At 39.0% G+C, this 23,368-nt stretch overlaps 1 protein-coding gene across 3 annotated transcripts in view; it reads left to right on the plus strand.

The window, feature by feature from the left end:
* Positions 1 to 23,368, plus strand: part of ADAM17 (ADAM metallopeptidase domain 17) — a 41,631-nt gene that overhangs the window by 15,777 nt on the left and 2,486 nt on the right. Inside the window, exons 3-19 of one of the 3 annotated variants that reach the window (XM_061622803.1) lie at positions 938 to 1,070; positions 3,303 to 3,436; positions 3,893 to 3,981; positions 6,098 to 6,269; positions 7,394 to 7,524; positions 8,310 to 8,399; positions 8,975 to 9,088; positions 9,694 to 9,838; positions 10,633 to 10,721; positions 11,705 to 11,857; positions 12,320 to 12,519; positions 13,066 to 13,169; positions 14,807 to 14,941; positions 16,478 to 16,608; positions 19,099 to 19,177; positions 21,764 to 21,852; positions 23,049 to 23,105. In XM_061622803.1, coding sequence (XP_061478787.1) covers positions 938 to 1,070; positions 3,303 to 3,436; positions 3,893 to 3,981; positions 6,098 to 6,269; positions 7,394 to 7,524; positions 8,310 to 8,399; positions 8,975 to 9,088; positions 9,694 to 9,838; positions 10,633 to 10,721; positions 11,705 to 11,857; positions 12,320 to 12,519; positions 13,066 to 13,169; positions 14,807 to 14,941; positions 16,478 to 16,608; positions 19,099 to 19,177; positions 21,764 to 21,852; positions 23,049 to 23,105 — 2,045 coding nt within the window. Of the gene's footprint in view, positions 1 to 937; positions 1,071 to 3,302; positions 3,437 to 3,892; positions 3,982 to 6,097; positions 6,270 to 7,393; positions 7,525 to 8,309; positions 8,400 to 8,974; positions 9,089 to 9,693; positions 9,839 to 10,632; positions 10,722 to 11,704; positions 11,858 to 12,319; positions 12,520 to 13,065; positions 13,170 to 14,806; positions 14,942 to 16,477; positions 16,609 to 19,098; positions 19,178 to 21,275; positions 21,332 to 21,763; positions 21,853 to 23,048; positions 23,106 to 23,368 lie in introns of those variants that run through there. The other 2 variants (XM_061622804.1, XM_061622805.1) reach the window with 2 other exon arrangements.

Below are 23,368 nucleotides of genomic sequence, written 5' to 3' on the forward strand. Positions count from 1 at the left end.
TCTCCAGGCAAAAATGGGAAATTTGGCAACCCTATTTACCCCCAAAAACTGGAGTCTCCGGGCAAAAACTGGAGATTTGGCAACCCTATTTAAGAGACAATCTGAATGAAATATAGACTCTGTAGGCTAGGGGAGCAGAAACTGAGGCCAGTGCTGTAATTAGATGCTTTTGGTTACCTTTTACCTCTGAGTCACTGATTCAGATTAGTGCTTATCCAGGTCAACTCGATGACTGTAGTGATGAAGTGGTTCGCTACCTAAATTGTGGGATGGGGCAATTCTAAAAACAACTGATTTTATAGCCCTATTTGAACATAATAGGAAGTAATAGTTTCCTGCTATGTGAACAAGCCATAGCAAGTCCCAGGCTCATGTTCTCCCTTCCTTCTCTGTCCTCTTTTGTGGCTGCAAGGAGGAGCTTATAAGCTTCCACTTCATTTTTTAAACAAACCTCAGTTCCCCATTGCATCTGTATTTGAAGAGCTGTGTGTTTTTAAACTCTATGTAGTGAACAAACTCTTATGTAGTGAACTCTATGTAGGGGAAGGAATCCCACCCCATATATACGGTCTGCCTAGTAAACGTCACAAGACGTCACCCTAAGAGTCGGAAATGACTCACACTACAAGTGCAGGGACACCTTTACCTTTAGTGAACAAATAAACTAGGATCTGAAATCACAATTTGATCCTGGCTGGTTCTCACTGAGAGTTAACATTACTCAAGTTCAGCTCCTCAAGTTCAGATGTAATAGGGAGCTGTGGTTCATTTAAAATTGGAAGCTAACGGTTTTGATCTTCTCCTTGTGTGCAGAAGGGGAGTGGTGTTTGAACTTGAGGCTTGCCATGGCTGATCCACGGGGTTTATGACAACTAACTAAGCCACTATTATGTTTTTCTAGCTGTTCTGTTAAACTCTTTATTTTTTCCCCCCTCAGAGAGGCTGGAATCTGTTCTCTCAGACTACGATATTCTTTCTGTATCCAACATCCAACAGCACTCTTTAAGAAGAAGAGACCTGCAACCAGAGTCCCATATAGAGAGACACTTAAGTTTTTCAGCATTGCATAGGTGAGACATCTTTAGCGAGACTTTTGGATTAATATTGTTACTTTGCTGATTAAATTATTGATTTCTGTGTTTTATTCTCTTTTTAATCATTATGATGATCAGTTGGGTCATGCTGTTTTCTCGGTTATACTTTAATTTGGCTTTTGTTTCCAGTGTTGTGTTGCCTATGGCTGAACAAGTTTATTGTGAGTATTCTTGGAATTCTTTAATATACAGTTGTCCAGTAAGTGATGCCTGTGCTCTCATTATTGAAAGTTTACCAATTCTTATGGGCTTGACTTTGTTGAGAGTAAAATGCGAAAGACCTACAAACTATAGGCGAATCAGGAATTTCTGTCTTTACTTCACTCCCTCAAGTGCAACTACTCTATCTCTATTGCAAGCCTATCACTACAGTGTGCCATTTTTTGCTCTTGAGTAACCAGGGATCCATACTTTGCCTGGCCTTTATAGCCAGACAGAAATTGTGCTTGCTACCAACTCTTTCTCTTGCAAAAAGTGAGGGATGGGCTCTTATCTCTGAAGTTATGTTGAGTTTGAGAGATGCTTAGAGTCCCTGAAGCTCAGTACAGCTGTGTGGCCAAGCCCTAACCCTCATCACTAGCTCTGAGACATCTTAGCCCTTTCCAAGATTATCTGGGGGGAGTGCTTAATGATTTGAAATTCATACATAATGCAACTTAAACAATTTTGTATAAGTATACTTGCATTGTATGTTTTGAATTGAGGAGTAGATTTATAAAAGTGAGGATTGTACTAATTCCACATACTACTTTCTTCCTCTCTGAAGACTTGGTGTTCAAAAAGCCTAATTACTCCACCTGTTCATGTGTATTTGATTGCATTTGATTCAACCTTCTTTGAATTTCCTATATTTTCACAATATTTTGCCCATGCTGTGGCTTTAGTGTTGCATTGCATATTCTTCCATTCTGATTCCCAGCCTCAATTAATACAATCTTTTCTTTTTTTATATACAACAGGGGTGCTTTGAGATGCTGCTTGTTTTTATTCATACATAATCTCTGACACAAGAGACCAAATCCTGTTATGTGGCATGAGGCTGACACACTTCTAAAAAGACTTTTTGTTCTTGCTAGGATTCAGTGAGGAAAATCTCACTATTGTGCAAAATGTTGTTTTCACAGCATACAGAACAAATTTCCAGGGGGAAAATGTGCTTAGCTATAGAGAAGTTTCAGAAAACGGAATACTTTTACATCATGGCTTATTTTCCTGGTTTGTTAATCAACAGTAAGCCAGAATTCCCTCGTTGGAGCATAATGGGGAACTCTGGTTTAATACAAGCCAGGATCTTCACATCACAGCCATTGTGTGCGGAGCACTCAGCCCTGACACTCATAAATGGCCTTGAATGACTGTCAGACCAGGCCAACATGCAAAGTAGTTAACTTTGGAATACTAAACTAGGTAAGATTTATTTGTGGTGCAGTGTGGAATCTTAACAGCCAAATATTAACACTATCATATCAGTAGTGAAATAAACCTTGGTATGCAGCAATGGGTCATATTCAACTCTAGTCCTCCTCAGAATAGACCTATTGACGTTAATGGACATGGCTGACGTAGGTTCATTAATTTCAGTGGGTCTACTCTGACTAGGACTTAGTTGACAGCACCCCAAGCTGTCATGGAATACAGTTCAAAATGCGTCTATTTTGAGTAGGAGTTAGTTAAATAAAATAGATACATTGTATCTATTGGGGGGAAAGGAAAATATTTTAAGGCCAATAGATACATTGTATCTATTGGGGGAAAGGGAAAACATTTTAAGGCCAATAGATACATTGTATCTATTAGGAAAAAGGAAAATATTTTAAGGCCAATGGCACATAAAATAGAAAATCCATTATTGGTTTTTGTGGAAAAGATAAATATTTGATGTCTGCGGGCATGTCAATCATTGTCAGAATCTTAAAATACCTGTGCAAGCCTTCCGAATCTACTGTTAATATTTTCTTCCCACCTTTCTCAGAAGTTTGATAAATTAAAAAGCTATTTATAAATAAATTGAGGACAGCTGTTGTAGATGCTCATGTAAATGTGCTTTGTTAATAAAACATTTTCCTGCTTTGTCATAAATTCCTCATGGAATCTGTAGAAAATAAATGCCATTGCATAAAATTGTGCTTAAAGAGCTGGTGTACTCTGGATATTTTTAAAAAAAATTTAAATGCATCTAATACTAAATGGAAGCAATTTTGTTTACAGGCATTTTAAATTATACTTAACTTCAACAGTGGAACATTTTTCGAAAAACTTTCAAGCACTTATAGTGGATGGCCAAGGCAAGGAAAGAGAATATCAGGTACAATGGCAAGAGTTTTTCACAGGACATGTTGTAGGTGAGTGTAAGAGTGGGCGGTAGTACAACTCTGAAACCTTTGCTTGCATTGGAAAAAGCCTTGTTAGGTTTTTGTATGGCCATAAAGCATAATAGAAGTGTTGAATTAGATCTTGGACAGGCATTCTGTATTTTCATGAGAACTTCAGGAACTGGTTTTAAGGAGGCTAATCAGACCACTTACAGTGGTGTAATTTACTTCTACATTATCCCAGTTTGAAATAGTGTATCAGTTAGCCTCAACAGCTTAAATAATACCCATTAATTCTTGCAAACTGGATGTGAAATGCTATTATCTCCACTTTGTGCGTTTGCATGTGCGCCAGGTGTTTTTTTTAAAAAAAGTTGGAATGAGTGTGGGTTGATTTGTAGTGGTGTGCTTCTGACTAGGAGGAAATGGTGTTGTATGTTGCCACTAAGGCTCTGGAGTACCCACCTTTTTTTCTCTCCTCCACAGGTCAGAGTGATTCCAGGGTTATAGCACACATAGGCAAAGAAGATTTCACAGTGAGGATCAATACGAATGAAGAAGAATATAATATTGAGGTACATCCCGTTACTCGAATCTAAATACAGCCAATGTAAACTTTCTGTCAGGTTGCTTCATTTTCTTTAATATTTCTAGGATGCTCAGAAAAAGCAGGGGTGAGGGTTGTCATTTACTCTTACTCTGTGCAAGAATTTGTGCCAAACATCCATGGGCCTGTGAATTGATAGAAACAAAGCATTGAGTGGGATGCTTGTGTGAAATATTGCACATGCAGACAAAACTTACATTTAGTTTTTGGAAAATAAATCTGAGTCAACTTAGAAATTACAATTCTGAATGGTTGAAATAAGGTTTTGCAGATAGCATCATAGATCATTTGTCACACAATTTTAGGAAGACTGTATATAATACCATTTAGTACTCTAATAATCTGGATGGTACATAATAACACCACCTGAGTGTGGTGTCCATGGAAAATGAATGATTTCAGAGTGTCCTTTTCACATTCTGGATTCAGATGTTGAACTTTTGAAGTGTGTAAAATTATTCTCAAGTTGAAGTTGATGTGTGTGGTTCCATAACGGAAAAATCAGCTTGGGGAGGTAAAACAAATAAATTGATATTCATCTGTCCAAAATAGCACAGCTGTGTGTATTAGGGCTACACTCTTGATTTGCTTGGCATATTTTGTGCTTCGAAATAATGAATTTATTTAGGCATAAGTTGTCCTGTCTAGCAGAAGTGGCTAACCTGCCTGTGGGTCACATCCACCCCAAAAAAGATGGGGCTGTGGGTTAGCAGTCCACACTCTAAATGATAATTGAACCTGCACTAGGGATGAATGTGTCTTCTTTCTGGTTCATATAACTCCTACTTATGTTCATAAGTCTGTTCCATCCCATTTCTGCACTAATCTGTAATTATTATTTGAAAATCTGAATTAAAATTTGATTTAAATATGTGTTTTTGAACATATTTCCTTCAAGGCACATTTTAAAACTCACAGTACACATTTTAAAACTCAGTTTGGTACTTGTTTGAGCTGAAAACTGCATTGTCCAGTTCAGACAACAAAACTCACAGGATAATGATGTTCTGATTTGCACATTAGTTCAGGAGATGCAAATCAAATCAGTTTGTACCAGAATTTACAAACAGAAATTCTTGAGGCATCATGTAAACACTAACCACAGTTTGTCAGGGTTTATATGTAATGTCAAATTGCAGTTAATTAAACAGAAGTGAAAGCTTCTAATATCCTTGAGTGCACAAGCCTGAGGCTCATTTACGATAAGGCTAAACAGTAGTTTCCTAACAATATAGACAACATTACACTTTTGCTAAATGCAAAGACCTTGTTCCAGTGCAATTGAGGCCAACTGAAAAGTGCAATGATATTTATTTAATGCATGACTGTTAACTAATTTAGATGAATGGAACAGTTAGCTGTTCAGTTACATAGAAGAAAAGTTCTTTAAATGCAGGTCACTTGTCATCTGAGAGAAATAAGAAAAAATGAAGCAGTAGTTAATATTTTATAGAGGGCTAATGGAAGACTAGCTGTGTGTGTCCTTCAAGGAAATGAAATTAAAGCATGACGCTTAAAGGAGTGCTTCAGGTTTGGGAACAAGGATTTGAGGTTGGAGGGAGGTTGCTTTGAATTCTTATAACCTTTTTATTGTTTAGAAATTTATAGTAGGGCCCCACTCATACGGCGGGTTACGTTCCGGACCCCCGCTGTAAAGTAAAAACCACTGTAATGTAGAACCCATTGACTAGAATGGCGCGCAATGCCCGAAAACAGCCATAAAAGCGGAACAAGCGCCGTATGAGTGGGGCTTTAGTCTAATTGCGTCTAATTGAGACTGCTGTATTAGCGAATCGCTGTAAAGCGGGGCCCTACTATATATCCCATCTTCCACCTACAAGAGCCCTCAAAGCAGCTTTTACAACATAATTAAAACCCATACATTTATAAAATCAAGCAGTATCTCTAACCAAACTTATGTAAAGCATGTACTATTTCTTAAGGCTGATGAACTGAAGCATTTTGATTATCTAGTCTCTTTAGGCTGCAATCCTATACACGCTTATCTAGGAATAAGGAGTAGAGGCTTAGATATGTATAGGATTGCACTGTTAAAGTCATCGGACATCTTTTTTTACCTGCAGCCCCTGTGGAGGTTTATCAATAATACACAAGATGAAAGACTTTTGGTCTACAGATCAGAAGACATCAAGGATTTCTCACGATTACAGTCCCCCAAAGTATGTGGCTATGTTAAACTAGAAGAGGAGGAGGAGCTTTTAGGTGGAAGGCTGAAGGAGAGTAAATTAAAGGAAGGTGAGTGTGCAAGTACTTGTGATATATTTTTCAAAACTGAACAAGAATCTTTAATATACAGTTACGTGTGATGCTGCCTAGTGCAGTAAGCCTTGTGGACACCAAGGTGACAGAATGCTACTGCCGTCCAGCACAGTGGAAGAGACTTACATATAATTTTATTTAAGACAGACAAAAAGCAGAAGTGTCTAAGAATTCTGTGAATGTTTAAGTGCCTGTCTTTAAAAAATTCTATAAACCTCTCTAACTTTGCTGAAAGAAGGCTATATCCTTGATGTGAAGAGAGAAGAAAATAACTAATATTTTCCTTGTTCTTTTAAGCAAAGCAACCATTTCTGTAAATAAATTGGCTGCCTTTGGCCTTCTTTATGATATAGAAAGAGAAATTTAAAAATTAGTGCTTAAAAAAACCATTTCTAAATGACCCTTCGAGTAAAGATGTAGCGTAGGTAAATATTGTCTTGACAAACAGTACAATGCTACTTTGTTTTAAGAGCTTTCAACTTTCTCAAGAAGATATTATGTCATTGCTTTTTAAAAATCCATCACAGCCCTATTGTTTGCAAGAAATGTTGAACATCATACCGGATTAAGCAAATAACTTTTGAAAATTTATGTAATCATCTCCTGAAAGCATAAATTAAGGATATATGTCTCCTGTTAGAAATTATGTAGTAACTTATTTATTTAATTTATTTTTAAAATGTATATCCTGCCCTTCCTCCTAAAAGGAGTAATGCTGTATGCTGTATTGTAATAAAACTTCCTTGAGAGTCTCAGTTGTTTAGTTGTGTCCATCAAAATAAATATTCAGGGAGAGGAGTAAATCAAACCTATAATTCTTAGAATATTTTCTACGCATTAAAAAAAAGTAAGCAAGCTATATCAAAGATGCAATGTATCAACTGAAAATCCCAACAAGAGGCCCTAGATTTTACAGAAGTGCTTTGTGATGTTGCCCTATATCTGGCTTGCATATCTTTTTCTATAATACTGAAGTTGAAGGATTACTTTGGAGATGGCTTGGGTTTTTAATATAATCTATTACTGTAATAGTCAATTCAAAATTAATGATGTCTTAAATGGTGGCAGCAACATGGTATTCTCTTAAATTGTCACAATAGCAGATGTCCCTCGACGGAAAAGAGCTATCCCAGACCCCATGAAGAACACCTGTAGGATGTTAGTGGTGGCAGATCATCGCTTCTTTAAGAACATGGGCCGAGGGGAAGAAAGTACTACAATTAACTACTTGGTACAAATTATTTTCTGCTGTCTATTTGCTGATGAACCAAGACTGTGTGGCAAAACACCCTGCTGTAGTTCGGAAGCTGATAGATGTGATTGTTACACATAAGATGAATATATTTAAGACTGTTTTGTAGGTATGGATAGATGGGTGGGAATGTGAAGCCTGTTTTGCGGTAGAGTGTACTAATGACTCCTGCTGGACAGTTTGACTATCTTGTTATGTGGGGATACCGTTGACTATTTGACTTGCTGTTTTTCCAGTATGGTAGTAGTGGTTTGTTTATATAGCGGTTTTTGGCCTTGACGCCTTCAGACGTGTTGAACAGTATGTTACAATACTATAAGAACAAGGTATATTCTGAAAGGAAGAGGTTGTAGCTGGGCATGTTGCTTTAATTTTATATTTGTCCTGTCCCAATCCTCTGTCCTGGTTATATATATTGTTACATTACCTACTAAACCAGGGGTGGAGAATCTGGTGTCCTCCAGATGTTATTGGACTCCATCTCCCATCAGCCCCAGCCAACATGGGCAATGGCCAGGAATGATGGGAGCTGTGGTTTTAGAACACCTAGAGGGCCACAGATTTCCCATCCCAGTACTAAACTCTGGAGTCCTTTTTCAGAGGAGGTACCTTGAAGGCTTCCGTTAGTTGTAAGCATTAAACACGAGGCAAAAGTTTTGCTTCAGTTTGTTTTTCAGAGCACACATTTATGTGTAGTCCACAGGATCCAGAATCTAATCATAAGAGGCTGGAGCTGAAAATCTTATTTCCTTTTCTGTGCATAGATTGAATTAATAGACAGAGTTGATGACATCTATCGCAATACATCGTGGGATAATGCGAACTTCAAAGGATATGGCATACAGATAGAACAGGTATTTAGAAAATAACATTCAGATTGTAGCACAATAAAGTTGTATGTGTGCATGCACACCACTGAACACACTGGGCCTTATGAATTGTGCTATTTAACACTGCAACTTCTGCATTAATCACTTGTACTTCATGTAAAAAAAGAACAGGCAAGAGTATCAAAGATCAAATTCTTCACCAAGAGAAATCCAGATCAGACACTCCATGCAAATGAAGTAAATAATAATTTTGCTTGATTATTGTAATTAGTGTCTTGTAATACACTTGATTGTGCTCTGATTTACTTAAAGGCTTGGCCAGTTTTCTCTTTGGAATTTGTCTTCATCAGACATTTTCTGCTTATATTCAGAACTTTCTGCATATAAGTAGGATGAAAGCTGAAACTTAGGTAGGATTAAGGTACATTTTGCACTGAAGTACAGAATCCATTTGACATCATGTTTGGACACATAGAATAAGGAGTGCTCTGACTTAAAATTCAGATGATTCAGAAAAGTAAGGAGAAAGCATTATAAAAATGGTTATTGAAGCGTCTGAATTTAATGTTGTAAATTATTTCTATTTTTTTAAAATCAAGATTATTGTTCACAATGAGCCAAAAGCTGTACGTCCTGGGGAAAAACACTATAACATGGCAAAAAGTCAGCCAGATGAGGAGGCGGACGCTTGGGAGGTGAAGCTGCTGCTGGAGGTAGGGCCTCTGTGTGTTCTGTGATGCATAAAATCTAAGAATCCCATTTATTAGCAAGGCCTAGAACTTGACTTTACTCAAGTCAGTGTGTGATCATGACAAACTTTAAATTATGAAGAAAACCCCATACTTACTATAAGTAACGCATTGAGTTATTTTAGGCCAGGGTGTGTGCTTATCTAGGAGGATGCAGGTACCAAGTTATAAGATGGGAATGGTACTTTTTTTAAAAAAAGACTCTTTCAATTTGACTTGAAAGAAGCAAGCAGACAGAACACTTGGCTACCTTTTCTGGTCCACACCTAAAATGCCGATAATGATGGTTCACACAATCTTAGTTATACCTTATATTTGTACAATATTCATCATACAGAAATCCTATTAAGATGCTTATTTACTTTCAAGATTTTTAAACTACCTGGTTCTGATAGTAAATAACATTTACTAAAAGTCACTGTTCTTATACAAGGATGATGCAGTCGGTGATTACCATTTAATGATGCTAGAATTGTAATCTGTCTAGCTTGTTAACCAACTGTGTCTAATTTATGGAGTAAGCGTTCTCTCTGAGCTAAACTACGCTTGGCGTGTTTCCTTCGGCATAGCAATTCAGTTCGGATATAGCTGAGAAAGCGGCTCAAGTGTGCCTTGCTCATCTGTTTACCTACCAAGACTTTGAAAAGGGGACTCTTGGGCTGGCGTATGTCGGATCCCAAAGACCAAACAGTCATGGTGGCATCTGTCCAAAGGGTAATTTTTCTTCTTAAGATTTGTTTTTATTTGAGTCAAAGTGCCTAAAGATGAAAATAAGTGTACATCCAGTGTATGTGCTCTTTTAAAATGGGTGAGCGGTCTATACATTTACTCCTTAATCAGAGGCTGCTTGTGTGAGCAGGAGTTCTCTTGAGCATCCCTGTTGCATTTCTGGAGCTAACTTGGATACCATGCATAAAGAAATTATACTAGCTGGACACGATGTGCATCATCAGTCCATTTCTATGCTTTGCTGGTACTGTTAATGATGTATGAAGCACTACACTGATGTGGATACAAATTAGATTTTCTATAGACACCTTGAAGCTGAGAATAATCTTAATTTCCCCCAAACATCTACTTTCTTTCTTCAGTTATTTAGCATACTGTAGGCACTGCTTGCAAGAGTGAAATTCACAGTATGAGTACACACACTCCAGTGTGCTTTACTGCATATATGCAGTTCCTCCCCAATGGTTTGGCGGGGTTGTGTGTTTAGTCCGCTGCGATAAGCAGCAGTACTATGCAAAAGGGGTGGTCAGGAATGTAGGCCTGACTCTGCTTGTGAACGCTCATGCTCCTGTCCAGGTGTTTGCAAACACCTGCTGTGAGTGCCACCCATGTCATAGCTTTAGTTGCCAGTGTTAGATAATATATTCCTAAGAGATTAATCTGGTAAATCATTAAGGATTGCAAATGTTTGTAATTTTAGGCAGCAGGCAAGATTCTCAAGGTTGTATAAATCAATCATGCAATGCTGTAACTTGATTTTCTGCCTTCTATTTTTGTAGCTTATTCTAATTCAGGGGCTGGAAAGGATATCTACCTCAACAGTGGCTTAACCAGCACAAAGAACTATGGCAAAACTATCCTTACGAAGGTATTGTAAGAAAATGGTGGAAGCTGCTTAAATCTCAACATGTCTTACTATTTATTTCAGTGTTGATTTATCATTAGTAGGAAAGTTACTATATATGGCTTCCTCAAATCACATGGAAGGACTAGTGTAGTTTCTCTTGAGGTAATTTCCTGACTGCTTTTTTTACCTATAGCTAGGGTGAGGGACCAGTGACCCTCCAGAGGTTGGAATCAGCCCTAGCCAACATGGCCAATGGTGAGGGAGAGCTTTGTGGGGTCAGAAACCCTTTCTGGATCTTGATGCCTCTTGTGAAAACTGTGTTTTCCACTTCAACTTGAACACATGAGTGTGAATGATATTCATCTTTTACTACACCAATAAATGTATGTTGAGCAGTTGTTGGTGCAGTTAAGCCTTTGTAAAACTAGTTTTAAATCTCTTAGTTTTGTTTGTTTGTCGAGTTCAGTACAAATATAACCTCTATATAGTGTTAGCTTGTTTGTTTGTTTTTGTCTATTTGCTGCCACCAAAACTTTGTGAAGAACTTTGGGTTGTATTTAATGTAGTGCTAAGCAAATTGTTCCGTCACCACATGGATTTCTCCTTGTGCAATGGAACAGTCTCCCCCATGCACCACCTAAATCTGTTCTGAGGGTTCTCCCACTCCTGCAGCATAGACTTGAGGGCGTGCTGGGGGCAATCTCCTTGTGCTAGTGCAAAAGTGTAGTTAAATATTGCCCTTTGACTGGTACTAATGAGCAATCTTGATTGGTTCTGTGTGTTTTTTATAGGCTCACAAACCGTATCTGTATGTTAATGTAAAAGTATCTGGTAGTCTTAATATTGATAATACAAGTGTTTGGAGTACTCTATAATTCATGAGTTCTCAGATGCAGCCCTATATTAAAAGACTAAGATATCAACCACAAAATTCTATTCCACACTAAATGAACATGTTTATGATGTGTGTCTGTTTTATTTTTATATTTTTGTATTTAAAAAAGGAAGCTGATTTGGTTACAACTCATGAGCTGGGACACAACTTTGGGGCAGAGCATGATCCTGATGGCTTGCTAGAATGTGCCCCCACTGAAGATCAGGGAGGAAAATATGTTATGTACCCAATTGCTGTGAGCGGGGATCATGAAAACAACAAGGTATTTTTTATCAGTGCTAAGTCTCTCTGTGTGCATGGGTGTAGGTGAGTTGGTTTTCTGCATGTGGTGGCATTGAATGGGAAAATGGAGGAACTCAGAAGTCATTTAGTTTTCACTATTTAATTTAAGATTTGTGCTGTCAAAGTAATGTGGCTTTTTGTTTTGCAAGGGCAAGGGTCGAAAAGATATCATGCTATGGGTTAGGTGGTGGATGGAGACGAAGGGCAAGGGGTATTAGACATGGGAGGTAGATACTAGGGTGGGCTTCTAGTGTCTGCTTTGCTTTCTAGATACACTTGTTTCCACTGAATGTATAGGCTAAAACACCACTTCTTAAAAAGGAATAAAAAATAAAACCTGTGAAATTCTGTGCCGTATTTTGCATGTGTGGGAAAACGAATGTGTCTGCAGTTACACATGTTCCTGAATTAATACTTTGCTCCCTTCTTGTAATGCTTTCAGATGTTTTCAAGCTGCAGTAAAGAATCCATTCTTCGAACTATTGAGACCAAGGCCCCGGAATGCTTCAAAGAGCGCAATAACAAAGTATGTGGCAACTCCAGAGTGGATGAAGGCGAGGAATGTGATCCTGGCCTCTTGCATCAGTATGTTGATCCTTGCTGCACATCTGAGTGTAAGCTAAAGCAGAATGCAACTTGCAGGTGAGAAGGCCCCAAAGTCTACCCTACGTAAAGTGGGAGGGGAAAAATCGGGCTGGCAAAATAGTTTTTTCTTGTTTTGATAGTAGGAAAATACATGATTGTGTGTTTTCTTTTATGATGCTGATGTTTAATAACATGCATTGTTATTTCAATTTCAGTTATGTTTTTAATGTACAACAGGTGAGTCCATTCACTTCCAATTATATGTTTTTAATATACAATAGATGAGTCCACTGAAGAAAGTGATTGTTCATATTTCAATACTATGGGTTAAATGATTGGCTGCCAACTGTTTTAACTTGCAGTAAAGATGTTCTGAGAATATTTAATGTCATTAAATATTGTGCCTCTTTTATGTTATGATTGGGAAAGATAGGAGGGCAACTGATGACTGCCTCCCTAAATTAAATATATATATATATATTAAGGTCTTTTTATAGGTGTGTGTGATATTTCTGTGACACCCTGCCTTCTACTTCTTCTGTGGGTTTATAAATGTGAATATTCAGATGCCTTAAGTTTATTATTTCTCCCTTTCCCCCCAAGTGATCGGAATAGCCCCTGCTGTAAAGGATGCCAATTTGAAAGCGCACAGAAGAAGTGCCAGGAAGCCATCAATGCTACCTGTAAAGGCGAGTCTTACTGCACAGGTACATCATTGTAATTTTTATTTACTAATTCTTTTTTGACCTATGCCTGTTTTAAAAAATGTATATGCCTGTGCTTCTTTTGCTCTTTCCTAACTTCTGTTTCCATTAGTACTGCCTTTATACCCTGTTCTGGAATAATGGGAGTTACTTAACACAACAGACAGATTTAAGGGTGTCCCAAGAATGTTGTGCTCTAAGAGGTGCATTTTCTGACATAGGAATCGCCTGAAAAATGTATTGGAATTCATGTGCAGCATTAAGAGATAAAAAATGTGTTGATAATCTGCCAATTGCTGGCTGTTAAACATAAATAGTCCTTTCTTATAGAGCTTTGGCTGATTGGGGTATGAAGCTGTATCTAAGAATAAATGTAACTGTTAGGCGGCTAAGCATGGGAGAAGCAACTCATTCATTTGAGGAATCATGGGGACACACGCCGGAGTTCTGGGAAGATTATGACTGTGATGTAAAATTGAAGTCTATGTCCTATCAGTATTTTAAACTCTGTGGCCCATTTCAGGCAAAGCTCCCAGTCCAATAAATGGTCTGGAAATGAACCCATGTGCCTGCATACTCTGTTCTCTCCTCTTGTGTACCTAACTTAGCAAAGTTATCTTAAGTTTCTTAAGAAATTGAGAAGAAGAAGAAATGGCCAATTTTGCCATTGCTCTGCCAGTTTTAAACACCTGCTGAAAACTTTTCTATATCACCAGGCTTCTGCAGGCAAACCTTTCTGCAATAGTTATTTTTTCTGATTTCAATTTTTATATGGTTTTATGATGTATTTATATAGGTTGTATACGGCTCTGATATTTTGGGAATAATGGTATATAAATAGTTTTATTTGTAAATAAATAAAACCAAATAACAACCTAGTTTAGACATCACAGAAAACTATGTTTTTAAGAAGCTAAGGTACGAGCCATGGTGAGCCTCAAGCTCACATACTTCTTCTTCCCCAAACCACAGTTTGCTGTTTTTGTTAGTGTGGCAAACTAAGCTTTGAGCAAACCATACCAGATAAACTGTGATTTGATTAGTCATTGCATCAAAATGTACTCTTAACTGGTGACACTTTTTTCATCAGTGTCTGAGTTTTTAAATGCAACTTTCCCCCTCTGTAGTGGTGGAGGGGTGGTGGAGGATTACTAACGGAGGGGAAGAAAAGGCGAAAGAGGTGTGTGTGTGACAGAGAGAGAGAGATGGTGAAGGAGTCACTTTGCCATGTGTGCAAGCTTTCGTGTGTGAATGCACGGAAAGGTGCCAAAGTTGGTGGCAGGAATATTATTGTTGGGAGAACTTAATAAACCTTGTCCACTCTAGTGCCACCTATGCTCTTTTTTCACTTAAGGAACTGCTGTCTCAATGCCACCTCTTGGCATCTATGGTAGGAATCTTTCTGAGGGGAATCTTTCAGAGGAACTTACTCTGTGAAGGAACTTGTGAGGACCTCTTATCTGCCCTTAGCAAGTCATAGACGTTACAGAGCAATGCTAACTGTGTTTGCCCAGAGATGTCCTTTGAATTCATTGGGACTTACTCCCAGGTAGATGGGGTTAGGATAGCTCCCTTAGTCTGTTCTTCCCCAAATATGTATATATTGATGCAAGGCTTATTCTCCCTAAATTTGTTTATAGGCAATAGCAGCGACTGTCCTCCCCCAGGGAATGCGCCAGATGATACTGTCTGTGTGGATTTGGGCAAGTGCAAAGATGGGGAATGTGTGCCCTTCTGTGAGAGGGAGAAAAACCTGCGTTCATGTGCCTGTAATGGTAAGGAGGGTTTGCTCTGAAAGTACTTCCTTGAATTCTGAGCTAGCACCGCTCTGTCTAGTTTTCTCCTTAGCCCACAGTCACTTGACTTTGAAAACTAATTGCTCAAGCCATAAGCAAGAGCAGCATGAGGGAGATGCACATGTAGTCTTCCTTTTATAGTCCTGTTTCATTGGTTAGAGTTGGGAACCGTAATGTTGTGGCAGATTCAGAAGTGCAGGGTCCCTTCAAGATAATTACCATCACACTCCCTCACAGCCGTGCCCTTTCTAAGGTTATACAACCTTCTAAAAGTATAGAATTATCTGGTCAGGTTTGAATGCTGGTGTTTGTTTCTCTGTTCTGTTGTTGTGGGAGAAGGCATTAACAAGATGTCCCTATGAGCTAATCAGCATGAAAAGGGAGTGTTAGCTATTGAGAAGAGTCTTCTCAGTGGCCGAGTCACTTCTGTTCACTCTGATTGGCTCCAATCAGCAGAAAAGGACAAGGAAGCATGGTAGAAGACTCTTTTCAGTTGCCAACACAATCTCCTTTCATGCTGCTTGGCTCATAGGATGCTGGAGACATAGGGACCCTGCTGGGACCCTGCTCCTAAAAAAATAAAGAGTCTAAGATCCCCTGAGACCCTGGGTGACTACATCCCTGATTGGGAAAGGTCTCCAACTCTGATTTGGGGTGCAAACATTGTCTGTGCAATGGCCAGGAAAAATTATGGATGGAATGGACTGACAGACTGTTCAAGTGAAACAGTCTGTTCCTCCTCACCACAATTCAGGTGGTTGCTTTATGGTAACTTGTCTTGAGTCTTTGGGGTTAGAATACTTAATACAGTAATTTAACTTGTTGATTTTTAGGATGCTGGATGCTTAAGGGCTTATCAAGAGTATCTGTTCACTGTAGGGCTTTGATAAAGTGGTACGGGTCTGGCGACTGGAAATGTTTCTCTGCTAGTGCAAGAAACACAGCAAGCTGCCTTATACCACGTTAGACCGTTTGGTCAGTCTAGCTCAGAATTATTGGCAGCGGCTCTCAGGTTTCAGGCAGGAGTCTTTTCCAGTCCTACCTAGAGACTCCGGGATTGAATCTTTGACCTTTTGCATGCAAAGCATGTGTTCTATCCCTGATCTATGGCCCTTCCCCAATTGTACGCCTGCCCATTTGTTTTTCACCTTGTTGTCTGTGTGGCAAGCTACTACCTTCTAGTGCCACTCTTTGGATTAGTTTAAATACAATGCTTTATCATTTGTGGCTCTTGTTACCTTGGACTGATCACTCAGAAAGCTTTAAATACCTGGTGAAAGGAGACTAAGGCTTGGATATCTTCATTTTACTCTAGGGCTTAATTAAATTGCTTCTCCCTTCTTCCCATAGTGGATGCGTACCATGAGGAATTTGTTCATTAGTGTTGGCTTTTGGAACAGGATAACTAATGGGAAAGGTGTATGATCAGCAACGGCAAGTTACTTCCTACATAAAGGAGTAATGCATAAATATCCCCCAAACTAGCTATGAAGTTGTTGGCTTTCTTCATTTCAGAAACGGATAACTCCTGCAAGGTCTGCTGTCGATATGAGCTTGGGAGATGTAGCCCATATGTTGATGCCAACCAGAATTTCCTCTATTTGAGAAAAGGAAAGCCATGCACTGTGGGATTCTGTGATATGAATGTGAGTATATATACAGGATTGGAGTGTGATATTTGACCTCCCCAAAACATATTGGCATAAAATCCAGAAAACAGATCCTGTTAAATTTTTGTCCTTGTTGCATCATGCCCTAAAATCAGTCCCAGGGCAAAACTAAAACTGTAAACCTAATGTTTATTTATTTATTTATTTTATTCGATTTCTATACCGCCCACAGCCCGAAGGCTCTCAGGGCGGTGCACAACATAGGATAAAATACAATAGAATCACAAAAACAGTAAAAGCATACATATTAAACAATTAAACGACCTGATATACATTAAAAGCTAAAAGATAGAATTAAAATGCCTGGGAGAATAAAAAGGTTTTAACCTGGCGCCGAAAAGATAGAAGTGTAGGCGCCAGGCGCACCTCACCGGAAACACTGTTCCATAGTTCGGGGGCAACCACCGAAAAGGCCCTAGATCTTGTTACGACCCTCCGAGCTTCTCTGTGAGTCGGAGCTCGGAGGAGGGCCTTAGATGTTGAACGTAGTGAACGGGTAGGTTCATATCGGGAGAGGCGTTCCACTAGGTATTGTGGTCCCGCGCCGTGTAAGGCTTTATAAGTCAAAACTAGCACTTTGAATTTGGCCCGGAAACAGATAGGTAGCCAGTGCAAATGAGCCAGAACAGGTGTTATATGTGCAGACCTCCTAGTCCTCGTCAACAGTCTAGCTGCTGTGTTTTGCACTAGCTGTAGTTTCCGAACTGTCTTCAAAGGCAGTCCCACATAGAGCGCATTGCAGTAATCCAATCTAGAGGTTACCAGAGCATGCACAACTGAAGCGAGGTCGTCGCTTTCCAGATAGGGACGTAGCGGTTGGTAGAACGCATTCCGTGCCACCGAGGCCACCTGCGCCTCGAGAGACAGGAATGGATCAAAAAGAACCCCCAAGCTACGAACCTGTTCTTTCAGGGGGAGTGTAACCCCATCTAGAACAGGTTGAACATCCACCAGCTGGTCAGAGAAGGCGCTCACCAACAGCGTCTCAGTCTTGTCAGGATTGAGCCTCAGTTTATTAGCTCTCATCCAGTCCATTATCGCGTCCAGGCAACGGTTCAGCACATTAACAGCCTCACCTGAAGAAGATGAAAAGGAGAAATAGAGTTGCGTGTCATCAGCATACTGGTGACAACGCACTCCAAAGCAATGTTGTTGCTATAATTTATGTATCTGTTGCCTATTTTCTAGTGGTTCCCACTATTTATTCCAACTACTTTCCCCTTTCTCTTTAATTAGTTTTTATCAGTTTTTGAGGACTTGTATTTTTCTCTTTACTGTGCATAGCAGCGGCAGCAAGTAACTTTTCCTCCACTCCATGCTGCATGGCCTCATTTTGTGGACAGTAACCAGGATGAAAGAGCCTACCTAATTAGTTTCATATAACAAACGGAATTGTAGGCAAACTGCTGAGCAGTATAGATTCATTTAAACTGGTGATCTAAATCCAAGTTCCCATTAATATTGCTGAATTTCCTAGACAATGGGGCAAATGTGACCACTAAATGATGTTAATTTTACAACTAAACAGAATATGACTTGTTCTGTTTCATTCCTATAACCAGGCTTTGTGTACTCCTTCTTTACCTAGCGGGGAAATGTCTTTAAAATAGGGTCTCTTATGACCAGTGCCCATGGCCGTTTGCAAGGTTAAGTATGGGAATATCGGAACCTGAGCACGGGGCGATTTATGTCTGTCTCCCTCCGCCCCACAGTGTTGCTCCTTTTTTGCTTCACTGTCATGGCTCAGCCCCGCCCTTACAAAAATGAAACATTCATGACTGATAGGTGTGAGAGTTTTTTTTCATTGTCTGTGCTTATTAGGTAGAGTGTAAAAATTTAGAGAGAGAAATTATCCAGTTGGTGGTCCTTTTCCATAGAAAAGCACCCTTTTAACTCAGAGACAGATACATTTGAAAAGTCCACTTTAATTTTTTTTTTTTTAAGTTAAGAAAGGCACTGCTTTTATCCACTATGGTCTACTGTTCAAAGAAAAAAAATTAATTGATTCATGTCTAAAGTAGGCCTTCAGATTCCATCCACAGTGCTCCATTCCACCCAGTGTGCCTTGTCCTTTCATCGCAATATGACACATGTCTGGTGCTCTTGCCCACTGTTGTATTGAAGTCATAGTCATTTTATTAGGGGAAGAAAAACCCTGTTTTAAGAAAGCTCTGTATTTTTGCCCATGTCCAGCTATGATCTAATTCACAACACTGTTTTTCTTGCAAAAGCTGTCTCGGTGTAACAATAGCATAGTCAATACACATTTACTCTGTAAGTTCACATTAATAAATGCTGTGGTTTTGGCAAAAATGTCACGCAATAATTAACTCCCATCCTCTATTGCACTTAAAGGGGCTTCTCTTTCTGTACCTACTGTTCAAATATGTCCCATTTCCTCATGGTAGAATGACTGAAATATACATTGCACAAGGAAGCTTTCTAAGCCAGCGCTGTGTCTTGCAGGGTAAATGTGAGAAGCGTGTGCAGGATGTGATTGAACGCCTTTGGGTTTTCATTGATCAGCTAAGCATCAATACATTTGGTAAGTTTCATTTGAAATTGATTAGTGATGTTCTGAAGCCCACTGTCCTCTATTTCAGTGGTTCCCAACCTGGGGGCAGGGACCCCCAGGGGGGCCGCAAAGTAATCCAGAGGGGGCCGTGAACAGTAAAGAAACGAATTATTTATTAATTTTTTTAAAAAAAGTCTTCACTCCCTCTACACTGTCTGCTTTCTGCTGGCGCTGCAGATGACACCTCCCCCTTGCTCCAAACGAGAGGGGAGGCCTTTTCTGAAGCTCCAGAGTGTCTTTCAGGCGCACTAAGGGCAGGCACCTGCCTATAAAATACATGGCAGATGCCAAAGGAGGCTGAGGGAGGAGCTACCAGGAAGAAGAGGGGATTACTATCACTGATTCCCGTCTCCTTGCACTGGCAACGCCCTTACTTAGAATGAGAGGAGAGGGCTTTTTGTGAAGCAAAAAGAAGCAACCCTGCAAAGAAAGGCTGCTTTCCCCCTTCCTTCCTGGCAGCTAGCCTGCCTCCCTGGGGGGAGGGGGGTCACAAAAAATTTTCAGCTTATAAAGGGGGTCCCATGCTCATAAAGGTTGGGAACCACTGCTCTATTTAATGCTTTTATCTTTTGATTTCAGAGTGTGATGGTTAAAAATGGGTATTGCTATCACTGATTGTTATATCCAAATAGGTAGTGGTGCTTAATATTCTCTTGTTAACTGGTAATTATGGTTTTACGGTAAAGTACAAGGCTACCATTTATTTTTATGTAAGTTGCTGCACTAAAATAACACACTTCAGGGGGAAAGCCTTATGAAGATCATACTATGACCTCATAACTTAATCAAGTCATGAAAGTGTTGGATATAACACAATTTCTATAGCAGTATAAAGCGTATTGCAGCATATTTAGTAATATCTATAACACTACATGAACATAGGTCGTGTTTATGTATTGTAGGAAAACTGTGTAGCCCTTTCTGCTGTAAGATTTATTTTCCAAACAGATCTATTTTGAGAGTAAAAAGGAATTAAAAGTTGTTTTATACAATTCGGATGAAGATCTGTCAGGCATATGTTTTCCAACAGTAGAGAGTGTGTGTCCTTCTGTAGTACACCAAGTACACATTGTCTTTGAGCATAGGAGTTCCATTTGAGCTATCGGCCAATAGTTGTTGACAGACTTTACTCCATGAATTTGTCTAAACCTTTTTTTAAAAGCTACCTTAGCTAACGGCCACCACCACATCTTGTGGCCATAAATGATTGAATTCATGTATACATTGTACAAATGGGACCTGTAACAAAATGTTGCAGTGTGGAGCACTCCTATTCACTGTGCCAGCAAGCCAGCCAGCTATGCTCTATTCATCTCCCACTCCCTTTCGTTGTGTGTGTGTTTTCCCCAACAGTCAGCATTCCCACTGAGTTTGCTCAGACATCACAATGGCCTGTGTTTGGGGTCCCCCCCTTGTGCTTTTTCTTAAGAACTTTTGCATTTCTGCATCCTTGGGATTCTTCCAAGACTGCTGATACCTCCTCCTTGTTGAAGGCTGTTCTTTTGACCACATAAAGATCCATAAAGATATAGTGAGTTTGCTATCACTATAGAGGGAGTTAAGAACTTCCTTTTTCCTGTTCTGAACTTGCTGGCAGTCACTTTCATTGGGCGATGCTGGGTACTTTCAATCAAACGATCCATTCATGATTTTATAATATTCAGAACAAAGACTACATTGAAAATTCATGGCGTGCCTTCACTTTAAAAAGTGTGATTGTGATACAAAAGTATATTTTACATCCGTGATGATAAAATTAAAGCTCATCAGTGGCTTAGCTAAGTGAGTTATTAAACATTTATTTCATGCCAGCAGAGTGCTATAGCATTGTTCAGATTAAAATATTTAGAATGCTAGATCTAATAGACCAAAAGAAAGTCAATTTGGCTGCATTTCACTACTTTCTGCATTTTTAGTTAAAAAGAAAATAGTAGTCTATAAAAATGAAACAACCAGTTGGTTTCAGTCACAGAAAGGAAATAAATTGTAGAATCTTTTTCACTGAAGTTGCATAAAAACACATTTTAGGCTACTGAACTTGTTTGTGTGTAACTTGTTTTTTCCACAGAACAGGTAGATTTCCAGGCTTAGGATTCTACTGTTTGAAAGTTGGCATGTAACAAGGTAAACAGTAATAAAAGATGAATTGTTATAGGGTGGAATAAAAATATTTGAATTAAAAAAACAACAGAAGCCTTGGAGAACTAAGAGACCCTTGCTTCCAGTTCTGTGACACCAAGAGAGACTCCTCTTAAAGATGGCAAATACATTAAGCATTTTGAAAATCAAGCTTGTGTCTAAGTGATAGAGTAGATCCATTGAAATAAGTGTTTTTAATTAGTCATGACTAACCTAATTTCAGTGGATTACCACTGATTATGACTTGTAAATTTAGGCTCGTATCTGTTGAACAAATTATGTGATCCTGTGTCATCAGATGGATTAGTCACTTGAAAAATATTTGTAGGATTAGGTTCTTAACTCTGTACCCAAATATATTTTGTGTCTAAAATTATTAGCATTGGGTGACTCTTCTGTGTTTTTTTTTTTAAACAGGAAAATTTTTAGCAGACAACATAGTAGGATCTGTGCTTGTATTCTCCTTAATATTTTGGATTCCTCTAAGCATTCTTGTACACTGTATGGTAAGTTTAAATGTTAAACCACATTAAATAGATGCCGTACATTCAGGGGTGGGCAGAAATTCAGAGAGATGTTTAATAAACAAAATAAAATACATCTTTATAAACTCAAAACATTTAGTTCATGTGTTGATGAATAACCTTGAGCTTTATTCATGGATGCAGGATATTTTACACAGGTAATACTTAGATCTCTAAATAACATGAATAATTTTGGGTTCCACCTCCCCACCCACCCCTCCCCCAAATCTGGGCATGTTTGGTTCTGAAAGGTTTGCTGACTTTTAAATAACTTCTTTAAATGAGTTCTCTGTATTTTAAAAAGTTCTATTATCCCTGTTAAAAACAAAGAGTGATTATTCTTGGAGACGTACATGTGCAGTATGTTGGGTACTGGAGAGTCTGGGAAAGCTGCTTTAGACAAACTGACAACGGCTTGTGTGAGTAACTTGGAAGATGTGATTATAATTATTGAAATAGAAATGCAGTCTTCCATTAAGTCAGCAGTGGGGAACCTCCAGCCTGTGACCCTAATTACACCTGGCACTGATCCCAATTTGGCCTGCAAGGCCGTTACCCACAGACCAAGTTGATCTGCTGTCATATATTGTCAGGTGGGGAGCAGATGCAGCTTAAAGTGAGCTCCTAATTGTTCTTTTGCAAGTGGAGCTCAGCTGATTGGCATTGTCAGGATCCCCACTGGGACTGGGAACGCCATAGTGCAGCTGAGGAGTTTGGATTCCTCTTAGAAGAAAAATGCTCCATTTTCAGCAGGCAGTTTGGATCTAAACTACTTGCTGCAATTGAACTTTGAAGGGACTCCCTGTAATAGCTGATTGGTAGTTATACAGAACCCCTTTGAATATTGACAGCTGATAGTCACTTGACATCATTATGACAGCAGGTGGTCCCACACTTCTGTCAAAGTTGGCCCACATGGGAAAATTAAGGATCTGACCCATCAATCAGATCCCACCCCTGCATTATGCCCTGTTTCCTGTGTTCCACTCTTCAGAGAGCAGGTAACCTCATGTGAGTTGTTTCTGTGGGAGACTGGCTACAGTAACATCTACACTGTCTTTGATGCTAATTTAATGAATGTTCTACCTAGACGTTGACTAGATAGTGGAGAGAGGGGTGTGTGCTTTGTAAGAAGTTACTTCCATAGTTGACTTGCTACATTTTCCTTTTTTCAATAGGACAAGAAATTGGATAGGCAATATGAAGAAAACACAAAATCTCTGTTTGGCCCCAGTGTAAGTTTACTTTCTGCTGAATAATGTTTTCAGTACTGTATTTGTTGGAAAAACATAGTCCCAACAGAGGCTTATAAAGATTTCTCAGTACTGAGAACCAGACCTGATGGTTTGGGTGAACAAACTTCCCCAGAACAAATGTATTTTCCAATGGATGTGCTTATTGTAAATCACCCTGAAAGTTTTGCAGAAGAGTGGGCTATACTTCCTTTAAATAAATAAATATTTTTTCCCTCTCAATTTGCTTTCTGTTTAGCTGAATA

Source organism: Rhineura floridana, chromosome 4 (genome assembly GCF_030035675.1).
Source record: "Rhineura floridana isolate rRhiFlo1 chromosome 4, rRhiFlo1.hap2, whole genome shotgun sequence".
Taxonomy (NCBI): Eukaryota; Metazoa; Chordata; class Lepidosauria; order Squamata; family Rhineuridae; genus Rhineura; species Rhineura floridana.